Source organism: Trichomycterus rosablanca, chromosome 2, assembly GCF_030014385.1.
Source record: "Trichomycterus rosablanca isolate fTriRos1 chromosome 2, fTriRos1.hap1, whole genome shotgun sequence".
NCBI classification, from domain to species: Eukaryota; Metazoa; Chordata; class Actinopteri; order Siluriformes; family Trichomycteridae; genus Trichomycterus; species Trichomycterus rosablanca.
The window spans coordinates 39,556,579-39,573,595 of NC_085989.1; the positions used below are offsets into that span (position 1 = coordinate 39,556,579).

The 17,017-nt window shown below is 39.3% G+C and overlaps 1 protein-coding gene and 1 non-coding gene across 5 annotated transcripts in view; both read right to left on the bottom strand.

Annotated features, from left to right (window-relative positions):
- Nucleotides 1-17,017, bottom strand: part of brd4 (bromodomain containing 4) — a 66,345-nt gene that overhangs the window by 37,813 nt on the left and 11,515 nt on the right. The window contains exon 1 of one of the 4 annotated variants that reach the window (XM_063015376.1): nt 2,773-2,880. The exons of 2 other annotated variants lie outside the window; for them this stretch is intronic. In XM_063015376.1, coding sequence (XP_062871446.1) covers nt 2,773-2,873 — 101 coding nt within the window. In that variant the 5' untranslated portion in view covers nt 2,874-2,880. Of the gene's footprint in view, nt 1-2,772; nt 2,881-17,017 lie in introns of those variants that run through there. One more of the 4 variants, XM_063015385.1, reaches the window with a different exon arrangement.
- Nucleotides 792-982, bottom strand: LOC134309323 (U2 spliceosomal RNA). Its single transcript, XR_010011061.1, has one exon. It is a non-coding gene; the product is annotated as a U2 spliceosomal RNA (small nuclear RNA).

The following is a 17,017-nucleotide window of genomic DNA, read 5'->3' on the forward strand; positions in this document are numbered from 1 at the left end:
CCTCCCTCCGGAAACTGGGTCGCAGGGCAGTGTTCCAGCATGATAATGACCCCAAAGACACCTCTAAGACGACCACTGCTTTATTGAAGAGGCTGAGGGTAAAGGTGATGGACTGGCCAAGCATGTCTCCAGACCTAAACCCAATAGAACATCTTTGGGGCATCCTCAAGCGGAAGGTGGAGGAGCGCAAAGTCTCGAATATCCGCCAGCTCCGTGATGTCGTCATGGAGGAGTGGAAAAGCATTCCAGTGGCAAACTGTGAAGCTCTGGTAAACTCCATGCCCAGGAGAGTTAAGGCAGTTCTGGGAAATAATGGTGGCCACACAAAATATTGACACTTCAGGAACTTTCACTAAGGGGTGTACTCACTTTTGTTGCCGGTGGTTTAGACATTAATGGCTGTATATTGAGTTATTTTGAGGGAAGAATAAATTTACACTGTTATATAAGCTGCACACAGACTACTTTTCATTGTGTCAAAGTGTCATTTTGTCAGTGTTGTCCCATGAAAAGATATACTTAAATATCTGCAGAAATGTGAGGGGTGTACTCACTTTTGTGATACACTGTATATAAGTACAACACAATGAAATTCTTTTTCCGCATATCCCAGCTTGTTTGGAAGCTGGGGTCAGATTGCAGGGTCAGGGATTGTGTGGCATACCAGGAGCCGAGAGGGTTAAGAACCTTGCCTTAAGGGTCTAAAAGTGGCTGCTTAGCAGAGCCAAGATTCAAACCCAAAGCTTCCGATTGATACTCCAATCACTCTACCAACTAGGCTACCACTGTCCCAGAAATGCACTATGCTTGGAAACAACGCAACACCTAGTCGACACTTGGGGCGGACAGAACAAGCTCCCCTTCTGACTCCTAGGCCTATAAAACCATTTAATATATGATCCTTGGAAGGAAGATTTATCAGATATTAAACAGATGAGAACAGAGGCTACATTTGATCTTAGCCAAAAGGCAGAGAAGTGATTTGTTTAAAAGCATATGCATTAATAATAAATGCTACTATGCTGACAGGGGGAAAAGTAGCCCTGGCATGACTAACTCCCTCACTTGGGTTTCACACTCATGTCTGGACATCGCTACTCCAGGAAGTTATATCATCTGCTGGGTAAAGATCCTTCTGGCTCTTCTCGCAACAACCCCACTAGCAGCTCTCACTACAACATGAAATATGGCCTGAAACAGAACAATTGGTTTTTAAGGTAGACAGCACTAAAATGGGCAAAAGCTGCAAGTATAGAACACCACTGCTTTATACATCAATTAATTAGCAATTCCAGAAGACAGCACTGAGCAGTTTCATTCATATGTGGTCAATACAAAGCAAGTCACTTTAAACAATGCTATACAATAAAAATTGTAGATTTAAAAAAATGCATATTAAGGTTTCATCCTGCAACAGCCTCAATTTGTAAGTGCACATTTTATTTGAACAGACAGCATACGATTCACCTATTGATGCTGTTGGTTTACATCATTTTCTGATTTTGATGGGCAAGCCTCATTTTATTCTAATAAGCAATAAACAGAAGAGTGACTTTTAATATAAAGTCATGACAACTGGAAATAAGAGCAATAATTTATTAACACTCGTCAGGTTATATCTAGCACTACAATAAAACATTTCATTTAAAGACACACTGACTAAGAAAATATCTTAAAATATTGCTTAAAATATCTGCTCCGTTTAAAGACATTAGAATCCAACAGTTAACCAGCCATTTAAAATTCTATGAACCCAAATACTTGTGATAAGATGATACTAAAATGTGCACTACACTACATGCTGTCAGTTATCAAGACGGCAGCAGAATCAATATGGCATGTAAACTACTTGCCTCTGTGGGTGGGAAAAAACAAAAAGCCAAAAAAAAAAAAAAAAAAAAAAAAAAAAAAACTTTCCACCACCTGACGGCAACTGTTCCACACATCTACAACAGTCTGATACTTGTAATTTAAGATTAGGATGAACCATTTTACTGATAAATTACTCGAGAGGCATTTGATAAGCAGTTGCTCTGTGGTGTAGGGTTGAAAACTATTGAAAGCTGAGTCATCTTCCAGAGTCTTTCTGACAAAACGTCTCATGATCAAAATAGCCCCGAGCCCGTACAAAGAGTTCCATGTTGTCATGTACGTTGTGCATATTTTCCACTGCTGTTTCTTTTCAGTATGTAGACCCATTGTTTAGACATGACCCACTCTAAATGGAAAAGTGTGTTTTTACCTTAAATTTAAAATCGAATACAACTGAAAGAGCCTTAAAAATGCATGAATCAGGGTTTTAAACAAAAGGGGGCTAACAGAAGAAAAAAGCTTCTGTAAAAGCCAGGTGGCCTCAGAGCAGCTAATTTACTGAAGCCGGGTGAACGACATGAGGCTTCCAAAACACTTGCCTGCTGCCACAACAAATATGCCACCCCGCCTTCCTCCAAAAGCACCCCCTCCCCCTGGCTTACTCACACACCCCCATCTCACCGGGAGGCTGCTTGGTCTGGCCTTTTTAGCTTCTCTGCTAACAATGCCACACTTGGAAAACAGTTTTAAACCATTTGGGGTAAAACTACAGCCAAGAAAATGAAGAGGCCACAGATGGCCCCTTTCTCAAAATAGCAAAAGGGCATATTTTCAACTTCGGCTTTAGGTAAGCAGTACGTAACTAGTGGCACCACTATTAACAAATCTGAATGCAAGTGGGGAAAAGGGACACAAAAGACCAAGTTTAATTAAGAAAATAAAGTTTAAATAGTAAATTACCTTTTTACAGCTGCTGAATAATGTGCAATTTTTTCCAAAAGGGCATCCAGTGTCTGAAAATCCAGCAAATCATTGGACTTGGAATGCATCTTGTAATCCATTTATAGGTTCCTGTCTCCAGAAAACAAAACCGAAAGACAAAAAAAAGAACAAAGAGAAAAACTTTACGGACCACTTTAATCCCAAAACATGAGCAAAGCTAGTGTTCAAATCTCCAGTTTAGATAAATGTGTCCCAAGATCCACTGTGCCAAACACATGTTAATCCACATGAAGTCCACAATAATCCTGAGAGTGAAGACTTAAGTCCTAAATGGAATCCCAAAACAGGTTCTACAACTTCAGTAGCTTCGAGGAGAGCAAAAGAGAAAAACAGAGGGGCATAGAGAAAGGGGGAAAAATTGAGAGGGCAACCCGTAAAGAGAGGCCTGAGGCCGGCTAACAGCGTTAGCGCTGAGCGCCGGTCTTCTCCCTTCCCCCTCCCCCTCTTACACACAACGGCTCAGTCGCCAAAGGCACTTTGCCCCATTGTGTTTTGCTACCAAGTCCTCCTCGTTCACCCAGCATCTGAACAAACACAGAGAGGGAGAGAGGGACAAGTAGTCCAGAAAAAAGAGTAGTAGTCCAGTTATCGGTAAAGATCCAGAAGAAGCGCTTTCTTTTCCCCCCTCTCTCCCTCTCGCGTTTACACGAAACAGTGGCGTGCTCTTACTCAACGGTGAAAATGGCTCTGCCGCTTCCTCATTCAGAACAGCCTCTGCCCACACACACACGCACGCACACCCCTCCTTCTCTCCATTCGCTCATGCACATGCACACACACTTACACACGCCCTCCCTTCTCTTCACCCATCAATAGCTTGAGGTCTCTCTGCATGCCCTCCCTGCCTGTCTCTCTTTCCCCCACCACACACCTTCAGTTCCACTACCCCCTTCTTTCCTACTAACATTCTGCCCTCCCTTCCCCCTTCCCATTCCTTTCAGACTGATCTTGGACAGGCCTCCCCCACCAAACCAAGGTCCCCCTTATCTACAACCACTCCAAATACATTCGCATGTCTAGACTACAGCTTTAGAAAAAGCAGCCTTGCCAAGGCTTTTCTACATTCTTGAATCAAAGCAAGCACAAGGCATCCTTTTGTTGTTTCTAATCTAACCTTAAACAGTAGTAAATAATTGCAGGACATTGTTAGCATTAAAACAGGGTTGTGTGATACCCCAAAATGATATCAATATCACTAGATAGTAACTCTGGGCCACTGACACTATTTGGCTCCTGAGCAAGACCGTTTACTCTCAATTGCTTGCATTAAATTTAGTCACAGTTGCAAGATGCTTTGGATATAAGCACCTGCTAAATGTCTTAAATGTAAATTATTGCATTATAGTGAATATTACATGTAAAAGCTTTTGTAAACACAGATTTACCAAATCCACCAACTGATTTTTGTTTGGATGTGTTCCATTAATTTTCTTTTGGTTTTAACATTGTCAACTGTACAGATGAGACAGGAAATGCACTAATGAATTAATTAAAAAAAAAAAAAGATACACATTTATGACGTTGTTTTAAACAAATAATTTAAAACATTCAATAAAACAGGCACCACAGAAGACCTGCAACTAAAAGTAGCTTATTTATTTGTGCTAGATCAAAACAAAGGTTTTAGAAAAAATATTCCAGTGCAAGCAGGCCTATCAAAATACAGATGAGTAATGTAAGTGAACACTGGGACTGGGTAATATGACAACGTGTGTTCCTAAAAATACTAATAATCAGGTTCTGACAGTAATCTGAATATTCAACCAGTCATGCAGAAACAATCTTTATCAGAATAAAGCCATATTTAGATTAGAAGTAAAATGAATATAATACCTGGATTTCTCCCCTTAAATAGTTAAATGTAACTCATTTATACATGGTATTTTTAATTACTCTGGGGCTCCAGCAACTGTGCATGTGTGAGCAATCACTTGCAAGCCCCAATAATGGAATATTCAATAACAAAGTTCTATATAATTTTTGGTAGGAGACAAGAGTGTCAACAAAAAAAGACTCTTACACTGATGTTACATAGTGCACTACACTGATTTATAAAGCTGCCCAAGTTGAGCACTTGAATGCAAAGATGTCCAGGTTTCCAAATAAAAGCAGATACAGAGAAAAAGCAACAGTGACTCAGTTAAAGTTCAAATAAGAGTTTATCAGCATAGTAGTGGCTTTACCACCTCATTTAAAAAAAATGTAGGCCTAATTAACAGCGTCAATACATACAAAGATACTACTAAAAGATGCGTCAATTAAAGCAGGTTTCCCAACATTACATGTGCATCTTTTAAAGGATTATGAATTGCTATAATTATAACTATTAATTAACTAATTATTTTCTCAAATTGTGTTAAAATCATTTCCAGCTGGTTGTTTGTGGCTCTGTTATCACTAGGCTCTGTCATCACTAATTTGGCTTTAAAGCCACAATGTGGGTAACAGTACCCATCAATATACTGTACAAAAAAGTAGTAGTAACCCCCCTCTAAAAAGTGATCAGCTTCACTTCAGGCCCTTGCAAGAAATTAGATTACCAATGGTTTCTCACAAGTTTCCCATAATCAGATTACTATTAGTGCAGGAAAACCCAGTAATTACATAATTGTTGTAACTAGAATTCTTGCATCAATCTGATTAGTTCGCATATAAACACACTCAGTATATACTGCCTGAAAATAGAAATGTGTCTCCTGGTAGAGATTGGCACGGTTTATTCAAGCTGTGCTTTAAACCCTCACCAAAGTGCTGCTCATCTGAAATAGATTGGACTGGACTTCATTCCTGCTTTAATAGTTTTTTCAAATAAAAATGGGATGAAAGATGTGATCCATACAGGACTTCAACAGAGCAAGGTCAGAGCAACCTTTTGATCATTTACCAACAAAAAGTATGCCAGCTACGTAAGACTGAATTCACCCACATTGCTGCATGCCAAAATGTGTCAGGACACAAATTACAATGCAACAACAAGTGTAAGCTGTATTCTGAGTATTGTAGTGAACTGTGCTGAAAAGATTGTTTGTCATGAACTTCAAGCAAACATGCACGTGTGCTTATGTCTGGTTAGTCATGGGAGAGCAGTTAATTATAAAAAATGAAAAAAAAAAATTTGCTACGCTCATTCTCCAGTTATATATTATGATATAAAAGCTATTAAAAATGCCATTCATAAAAGCATTCTTTCACACAAGCTGATGTGCTAGTGACTTCACCTTCAGCCTAAGTACTGATATTTCTGACCTCTACAGTAATATAAAAAAAACATACATTAGCTGCTTTAATATGTCGAGGGGTTTACCACAGCATACACATCTTTTCACATGATGCACAGCAAAGCTACTTTCTGCCGTCTGTGCCAGTGAGCAGCAAGCTTGAAAACAATACACATTACTGAAAGTATTGACTGACGGTTTCAGAAGCAGTTTTGTATAAAATGTATTTAGTTTAAACTCTGCCATTTAAAAACATGAGAGGATACAAATTTAGCAAAAAAATAAAGTGGCTTCATGAAACTTTGTTAATTGAAGGGTGAATAAAATCTCATTGAAGCCTTATGGAGTCATGACAAGCAATTCCAAGATGAAGAAACTTGCTCTCTTAAATGTAAACCCTCACGTTTCACAGCTCACTAGTCGCCATGGCATATTTTCCTTACAAAGTTATAAGATTTAAATATGTTGCAATTTCATTTAGGAATCACTCCCACCCACCAAGCCTAAGCATGACGGACCTAATAAGCACACGACTACCTATTAAACATGACTAAATTACTTCGATCATAAGATTCAAAATAAAAAATGTGTAATCTGTTAACTAGTTTCTCTTAAAAGTCTCTAGGGTAAAGCACTGCGCAGCACAAGGAAAGTCCCGTCATATTTGCTATCGCCTAAGGCTTCACCTGCAAGATGCAATTATTAAAATCAGCGCAAGTCATGGCCAGATTATAATAAAGTAATTCGCAGACTGATGTACAGTACGTGTATGGCAGATATGGAGTGCAGGCCAAACGTATTCTCCCAGAAGGCATCTCTTTCCATCTTCCTTTTCCAATCAAGCTGCTGTCTGTCTACGCAAACACTTTTCCCATCATGATGACACGGGGAAAATCCCTTCAGTCACAGCACAATTCACTCAGCTCCCTTTGCCTGGGGAGCAAGACCACCAGGTCATCATAAAGCTGCCAAGAAAGCTTGACTTAAAACAAGCAGATATGTAGGAGAATTATTACTGCAGCCACAAAACTACTGTCAAAGAACCAAAGAACATTTTGTAATTACTGAATAATGGGGGCACAAGAACACAGCGTTGCCAAACGGACTGAACAAGTCGTACCCTAGGATTAATACATTTCATTACTATAATTTCCTTTCCTTTCCTTGATGTACTTTTATTGATGTTAACCTGTATTGCAAGGTGTCCTTGAGTGTCTTGAAAGGCGCCCTTAAATAAAATGTATTATTATTATTATTATACTTTGTAGATTTAAACTAAGAGTAGTATGTCCTAATAATAAAATTAATCTAAAAATTAGGTATAGAAAAACAAGACCCAAATTGTTATCAAAAAATTATGCTAAAATGCTAAAATATTTTTCAAACACAATGACACTAAGGACACACACACACACACACACACACACACACACACACACACCTTTACACCTAATAAGCAATTATCACTTATTTAGACAGTAAAATGAGGTGTGCCTTCCCCGTAGTTTTGCTGGAGTGCCAGTGTGATAATTGAGGAAAATTAGGAATTACCACCAGGCTGAGGTTACACAGCACCACCAGATACAATCTAGAGGAGCAGATGTGAAAGACAAACAGGCTTTCATTTCCCATATTTTACTTTTCCTAAAAGGCAAAACTTTAAAAAAGGTAACCTCTCTTCCACAAATGTACATTGGGATGAACACCACTAACTATCTTTCTGTAAATAGAAAATATGAGTCATATAAAACCATATATTAAGTTTGCTCTTTAACAGGACAAACTGGTTTTTCAAAGCCACCAGCCCAGCTGTGGCAATCTAAAATCAGTGTACAAAATCAGGCAGAGAAAACCAAAGGGCGCAGGCAAAAACAGTAAACGTAAGACAACAAGGATCATACACGGTAACGGCTAGATTCAGAAATAAGGCACGCAAATGCAGCCGGCTACACTTCACAACGAGACAGACAGAAGTGTTTCAATACGATTCATGGAACTGAACACAGCTGAACTGAATCAAAACTCCGGAGCGTGAGGACCCATCAGGATTGGCTGACCGGTGACATGTGATAGTCACGTGCGAGTCCGTGGGAGCATGGGAATTGTAGTCTATATTGTTAGAAGCAGAAAGTGCCACCTCCAACTAGGGTTGGGCGATATTGCCGATTTTCATACCGCCATACCGTCTTCAAAAAATACCGCGGTATACGGTATTACCGAGCAGGCGCGTAGGGGGAGGGGGCGTGTCTGTCTGTTAGTGATGGGTCGTTCGCGATCCGATTCTATTGAACGGCTCTTTGAAATGAACTAAAGGAACCCGAGTCGCGCCTCTGGGAGCTGTTATATAGGGTGTGTTCGAAAAGCTAGGGAGCTCTCTACATATATTTGTATTTTATAATGACTGATTAATTCCGTCTACTGATGCGAAGCGGAGTGGGTGAAATACAGCCGATTAGAACTGCGCAGTTATCACGGGGAGCGACACACACACACACACACACACACACACACACACACACACACACACACACAGATAAAGAGAGCGCTAGTAGTATTATGACAAATAATTGAGAAAAAACTCGTTTAATGATGTTAAATCTGATTGGTTCATGGCGTGTATGTTTTAAAGCAGAAACAAACACATCTCTGCACAAGAGAGGATTTTTATGAAACTTAATGCAATGCAACCAGTCTGTCTCTTTCCTGTAGTTTCCTTTTAAAATAAATCTTTTTTCTCATTGAAGTGTTGTTTGAATTATGCCTACATTTAAGGCAAGGTAGCAAAATGTTCATGATCGTTCATCATTGATATTAATATCGGGGCTGTCTTATACTAAGCTAACAGTTAGCTTTTTGCCATTCAAACCAATGGGATGGGATAGCACAGTGCGCAAGCATGTCAACTCACAAGCTCGATTTTGCAAATAAAAACACGTGCAAGTTTATACAAGTTCAATAATCATCAATAATCATTTATTTACGTTTGAAAATAATTCCGTTTCTCCGCACCGTCAGCCATGTTTTAAGCCAAGGACACTTCCGATGCTCACTCGTTCTTGAAATGTTAAGATACCGAACTACAGCTTATTAAGGCGTCTAAGGTTTCAAACAGCCTCCTTCTCGGGAGCGCGCATAGGATGACGTAAAACGCGTCTATGTAGAGCGCGCACAGTGAGCTCCAACCGCCTAACCCTCCCACCCCTCCCACCCCTCCCTTACTGTGGATGCGCACATGTCCTAAAGTCTCAGTTTTTAAGGTAAACTCGAAGCAGAAATTTGGCGCTTCACTTTTTTTTTTAAATACCGTCACCATTTTTAAATACCGTCACCATTTTTAAATACCGTCACCATTTTTAAATACCGCGGTATACCGTAATACCGTCATACCGCCCAACCCAACCTCCAACCACCGCCCAGTCACAAGGGGACAAAATCAAAGCTGAGCTGAGTGCTTACTTGATGTCTCCTAGTGTAGATACTGATACAGACTCATTTCATTGGTGGAAACAGTAAACAGGCTCGTGTTCCTTTTAAGATCTTTTTGTGGTTTTGCAATTTTCTTAATGTAAGGAGGTTATGCTTGTACGTTATTTAAAATTGAGTTGTTTGTGAGCTTTCAGTTTGAGAAACAAAATTAATTGTAAAATTTTTGTTAATTGATGACAAAAAAATTTGACATTAAAACAGCAGTGCCATTCTTAAAAATAATAAAATGTTTAACTATGTAAATACTACTAAATACATTTGCTAAATACTACTACTAAATACATTTGCATTTCATGTAAAGTCATTGATTTTGGTAATTGCTCTAAAAGAACTAACAAGTGAGTGAAAAAATTACTTTTTTACTCAAAAACTGAAATCTTATTCAGATCCTTTATTCAATACTTTAAAGATCTATGTTATCTGTTAGTCTGTATTATATTATATAATAGACAGCCACTTACAGAAGTCCTAATTAAGGCTAGTCAGTATAAGGCCTATGTAAGTAACCACAGCTGAGCAAATGTCTCTGTGATCTTCAATCTTTGCCCCAAACAACCTTTTCCTACAGAAAACACTATTTCTAGTTTATCTAAACATTAGAAAACAAAAGCTCAAATGTCCATGCTGGAAACCTATGACCCTGAGAAGATAGTGTATCTGATTTTGATCACAACCCTACCAAAATACACTCCCACACACAAAGGTACAAGGTTCAATCAGACATGGTCCACATTCCATATGCAGCTTTCTCTAAACCACACAGCACCTGTCATCGTAACAAAAAGACAGTGCTCCTATTTGGTATAACTTTAGAATGTGTGTTTGTGTGCGTGATAATGACATTTCGTTAGCCCCATCCCTTAATAAATCCGATTAATAAAGGGAAAAAAAAAACCTTTTCAATACCCCGTCTGTTCAAAACACACCTCACACACCAGGGCTCTAGAGTGCGACCTAATTTCTCAATGGTGCGACTGAAAAAAATCTGAGGTGCGACCAGCTGTTCGAGGGGAAAAATAAAGTCTCTGCAGGGCTCTAGACTAACTTTTTGCACTGGTTGCACTGGTGCGCCTAACTTTTTTTCTTAAATGCACCAGCACAAAAGTTAGGTGCACCCTAATTTTCGACCGCATCGCATTTAACACCGCAGTTTTACAGGTTCACTTTTTTTTCGCTGTCCATATAGGCAATATTGACTTGTAAATGATTAACTAACAATATGGTCAACATGGCCTCGTCTGATGATCTGTTTGCTGCTGCCTGCCGCTGAAAGGCAGTGGGGAGAGGGGACACTTGGGCAAGGGGACACTTGGGCAGTGCATTTATTGGGGCACGTAATGTGTTTTATAGATGCATTGTGCTTTTCAGCCTTTCAATTCGAAATGTATTAGAAATACACTATTGCCGGCCATGGTCTTCCCATGGTCTTTACAGTTAATTATAGTATTATAGTCTAATTATAGTACACTATTATAAAAATTATAACAATAATAATAGAGTAAATGTGTGTATGTATGTGTGTCTATCTATTTATATGCGTGTGTATATTTAAAATTATATGTATATATATACTTGTGTGTGTGTGTGTGTGTGTGTGTGTGTGTATGGGGCTCTAGAGTGTTAGAGTGTAATCTTAAATACAGTGCATTATATTATCGGCTTTACTGGATCTTTTACACAGATTCCCAAAATCACTTGCGGTGCACTCACTGCGGTACACTTATTCTAATATTTCACTGTGTTTTAGTTATTTTTATATTTTACTTAACGAAAATATTGTGGTGTTTTTACTTTCGCTATCGCCGCACTTTACCGCTAGCATTAGCCTATTGCTACTAGAGGGTCGGCTCACCACTGTCCGGGATGTTACAGGTCTCTTGCTGTGTGGTGATGGAGGTGTGGGAATAAAAGCACACGACAAGGTAGACTTCACTGTCTAGCTCCAGAAACCGAACTTTAATGCTGGGACTGTCCGGCGAGTCTCATATACAAAACTAAACCAACTGAACGTCGAAACGCACATGTATAAACCTGGTGCTGCATTCTGATTGGCTGAGCTGAATGTCGCTCACATATCGCCCCCAGAGCCGTAGATAGAGAGAGTTGCGACACTCCTTGATCTCGCCGCTACGCGGTCACGTGGTTCATGTAACCCTCCAATAGTTCCAAACAAACCCGGCGCGGTCATGTTCTCATATGGGACAGGCAGCAGTGAGTGAAATATTAAACAGTAAATAATAAACATTTGTACAATTTCTGGGTATTTTCAACTGCGTTTACATTTACTGCATCTGCTTTAATATCAATTTGGTATATGAAGTGGAAGATTGATGTTTATAATGACTTAATAGGTCGTTCTTGTTAACACACAGTACATTATATTAGCATACATTACATAATGCGATATCATTAAGTAGTAGAGACAATATACAGTACAGAGATTAGACAGTTTTTTATGTTTTGTTTTTTACATAAACTAATCTCCCTTCACTTTCCTGAGGATTCATAATAATAATCATTTTGGTTAAACACTAAGCCATGTGGCTGGATTCATAAGGTTTACCTGCACTGAATGAACAGATTCATAAACACACTACCGTACCAATACCTTTAACATTATAGTGCAGGTACATGAAATAGCATTAATTCATGTCTTATTTCATGAGTAAGTAATAATTTATTCCTACATGTAATACATGAATTAATTCATAATTAATATGCACTAGTTCATTTTGTCTAATGTAAGTGGTGGACAAGGTACACAAACCATGTAGTTGAGTTGAAGTAGAGATATCCAAGGTAACATATTACTCCAGTAAAAGTAGTAGTAAAAGTAAAAATACTCTTTACCTCCACTAAAGTACTAAACTAAATTTACCTTCAAATGTACTTAAGAATGAAAGTAAAAGTATAATGATTTATTATGGCTCTGATGTTTTATTATCATTTCTGTAACAAGACTCTTGATTAATCAACTTTTAATTAATCAATTTTAGGTGAAAAGACTCTAGTGTCAATAATTTAGCTTAGCTGACTAAGCTAAATTCAGTTATACCTATTAATTAAGATAAACATGTAACATTTAGTGCTGAGCAAATGCTAAATAATAACAGTATTACGTATATTAATGACATCAAATTCATTATTTTTTTTAAAACAAAGCAACAAACAGCTAAAAATGCTTGATAAGTAGTGGAAATGAATGGGGCTCTATGGGATGTTTGGAACTATACAGAGCTCCACAACCCGGAAGCTGCACAGAAAATATGTCCCGCCCCCTTTCCAACGGTTCCCTATGGGAGTGTCGCCACTCTGTTCTCTCTACCGCTCTGATCGCCCCTACAATATTGTCCCGCCCTTCACTGTCTCTGATTGGTTTAGACCATGATACGGGCCTGATGTGTGTCTGTTGAACCACGGGAAGACTTTCAGAGTAGCGGAGACTTTTTTCCCCTTGAACGGCTGGTCGTACCGGTGCGACCTCAGATTTTTTTTAGTCGCACCATTGAGAAATTAGGTCGCATGTGCGACCAAATTGGTCGCACTCTAGAGCCCTGCTCTGTGACTCTGAAAGTCTCCGGTGCAACAACAGACACACATTAGGCCCATATCTAATCATATCTATATGTCTAAACCAATCGGAGATAGTGAAGGGAGGGACCAGCGTCTTCAACGGTGGGCGTTACACAGCGAAAGTTAAGTGTAGTAATATCATGGCGGAGTGTGTAGAATGTGTGTGAGCATCTGTGCTGCTGTTACAGATGTTGGTTTTTATGTAACAACATCAATTAAATATCGGTGATAAGACGTGACGTGTTTGTCTCAGTTGTTGTTTTCTGTAGTTCACTGACGTGAGAAGAGTTTTGCGCTTCGCTTTCACCGCGACTCTCGACGTAAATAAGCGATTTGCTCAGCGCTCGACTCGATAGATAAAACATCATTAAAGTTCCATTATACAAACAAACATCTGTGTGAAATAACCATCAAACCCAGTCTAACAGCTCCACATGTATCTGTGTTTAACTGGATTTACTTCACGTGTGCTGGTTATATTTCATGTTAAACGTTGTTCGTTCTGTCCGGGTCACTTTTACCACGTCATATCACACAGTTCATCTTTTTTTAAGGCACTTTAAAAATATCAGCAGCAAACTGACTCAAAATGTAATAATGTCATGTGATGTAGCCTATGTCAATAATATGCGTCTCGTTACTGCATTAACTATATGTAATATTCTTATCATTAAATGAGATGTGCAGTTTGAAGCCCTTAAAACACTTGCACTTTTAATTTAGATTTTCTTTTTATTTCATTTATCTTGAGTTTAAATTTCAGCTCAGTGAAGCACTTTAAACACCGACACTTTTTCAGTAAGTTACCTTTCTTGTAGAATTGTGCTTCAAATAAAGAACTTTATGTTGACCAGATTGTTAGTTAATCATTTACAAGTCAATATTGCCTTTATGGACAGCGATTAAAAATAAAAGTGAACCTGTAAAACTGAGGTGTTAAATGCGATGCGGTCGAAAATTTGGGTGCACCTAAGAAAAAAAGTTAGGCGCACCAGTGCAACCAGTGCAAAAAGTTAGTCTAGAGCCCTGCACACTCTTACTAACACTCACCCCCACACACACCTTCCCCATCTGTCGTCTGAACACGTGCACCCTGGGACGACAGTCACACATTGGCACAGTGGAGCACAAAGAGATGCCCTCATCAACCCCACTTCAATCTCCTGGGTTACTGCTGGATTTCTAAAGAAATGTACAGTACACTCATGTACAAAACCAATTACACAACAAAAAAATACACTTTCATTTCTCTGAGTACTACATTGCCAGATTATTTTAATGCATACTAGCAGCTGCGGAGATATTTAAAATTCTGTTTATAAGTGGCTTTGCATACACAAACAGAGAATAACAAATTACTAGATTTTGTTGATAATACAATCAGTGCAGCAGTGGTAGCTCAGCGACTTGGGTACTGGAATAGTAAACAGAAGGTTGCTTGTTTCAGCCCCACCACTGCCAGGTTGCCCTGTTGAGCTGGACTGAGTTAGATTGTGCATGGTCACAATTGTAAGTCTCTTTGGATTAAATAGTCTGCTAAATGCCATAAATGTAAATATTAGGCACTCGGGTTGCAGCAGCAGCATTCTATACAAGCCCACCTCTTCTAAGATCCACGTTTGAACCTCAGCAGTGCTATTAACTGGCTGGGGGTCTACACAGGGGATGGTCTGTGACGGACTGGCACTCAGGTCTTCATGCTGATAATTTCTGGTTTATTCAACACGTGTACTATGAGAAACTATCAACAGCCCAACATTTAATAGACCTCTTACTGTGACATAGAGGCCTGTTACAGAATAGGTGTCACTGTTTTCATCTTCATCATGATATTGTCTGATGTGTATATTTCAGTCTTTATAGTGGAAGATTGCACACAAGGCTGCCTTTAAGCTGTATAAGTCACCCACATAGAACCACCCAGAAACATGATTCATAAGTGTTCTTTTCATGTGTTGTTATTGTACTAAGCTTTTCAGTCTTCCCCCAAATCTTGTCACACATCTGAATATACAGTGGGGCCAAAAAGTATTTTGTCAGCCACTGATTGTGCAGGTTCTCCTACTTAGAAAGATGAGAGAGGTCTGTAATTTTCATCATAGGTGCACTTGAACTATGAGAGACAAAATGAGAAAAAAAAAATCCAGGAAATCACATTGTAGGATTTTTAAAGAATTTGTAAATTATGGTGGAAAATAAGTATTTGGTCAATAACAAAAGTTCAACTCAGTACTTTGTAACATAACCTTTGTTGGCAATGACAGAGGTCAAACGTTTCCTGTAAGTCTTCACCAGGTTTGCACACACTGTAGCTGGTATTTTGGCCCATTCCTCCATGCAGATCTCCTCTAGAGCAGTGATGTTTTGGGGCTGTCGCTGGGCAACACGGACTTTCAACTCCCTCCACAAATTTTCTATGGGGTTGAGGTCTGGAGACTGGCTAGGCCACTCCAGGACCTTGAAAAGCTTTTTACGGAGCCACTCCTTCGTTGCCCGAGCGGTGTGTTTGGGATCATTGTCATGCTGGAAGACCCAGCCACGTTCCATCTTCAATGCTCTCACTGATGGAAGGAGGTTTTGGCTTAAAATCTCATGATACATGGTCCCGTTCATTCTTCCCTTAACACGGATCAGTCGTCCTGTCCCCTTTGCAGAAAAACAGCCCCAAAGCATGATGTTTCCACCCCCATGCTTCACAGCAGGTATGGTGTTCTTGGGTTCTTCTTCTTCCTCCAAACACGACGAGTTGAGTTTTTACCAAAAAGTTCCATTTTGGTTTCATCTGACCAAATGATATTCTCCCAATCCTCTTCTGGATCATCCATATGCTCTCTGGCAAACATCAGACAGGCCTGGACATGTACTGGCTTAAGCAGGGGGACACGCCTGGCACTGCAGGATTTGAGTCCCTCTCGGCGTAGTGTGTTACTGATGGTAGCCTTTGTTACTTTGGTCCCAGCTCTCTGCAGGTCATTCATCAGGTCCCTCCGTGTAGTTCTGGGATTTTTGCTCACCGTTCTCATGATCATTTTGACCCCACGGGATGAGATCTTGACCCCAAGGGAGATTATCAATGGTCTTGTATGTCTTCCATTTTCTTACAATTGCTCCCACAGTTGATTTATTCACACCAACCTGCTTGCCTATTGTAGATTCACTCTTCCCAGCCTGGTGCAGGTCTACAATTTTCTTCCTGGTGTCCTTCTACAGCTCTTTGGTCTTGTCCATGGTTGAGTTTGGAGTCTGACTGTTTGAGGCTGTGGACAGGTGTTTTTTATACAGATAACGAGGTCAAACAGGTGCCATTAATACAGGTAACGAGTGGAGGACAGAAGAGCTTCTTAAAGAAGAAGTTACAGGTCTGTGAGAGCCAGAAATCTTGCTTGTTTGTTATTGACCAAATACTTATTTTCCACCATAATTTACAAATAAATTCTTTAAAAATCCTACAATGTGATTTCCTGTATTTTTTTTCTCATTTTGTCTCTCATAGTTGAAGTGTACCTATGATGAAAATTACAGACCTCTCTCATCTTTCTATGTAGGAGAACTTGCACAATCAGTGGCTGACTAAATACTTTTTGGCCCCACTGTACTACACAGTAGCAAAAAAAACATCCAGTAATCCAAAGATCAAGAGCATGAGCCTCTGTACATGAGTTTAAACATTACAGTGTATCAACAACATGTTAGTAACATTAGGAATTATAAGTGGCATAACCACTTCAATAACCAGAAAAAACTGAGGTGAACCAACTAGCAGCTCCATCTCACAGACCCACAGGTCACTGATTCTGATTTCAATCATTTGTTTTAGATTTTATGATATACTCCAAGACACAAAGGCATCACAAGTTCATGTTGCACATACCAAACACAAATGATCTATGGATAAATTCCAGAAAACAATCAACAACCTGGCCAGC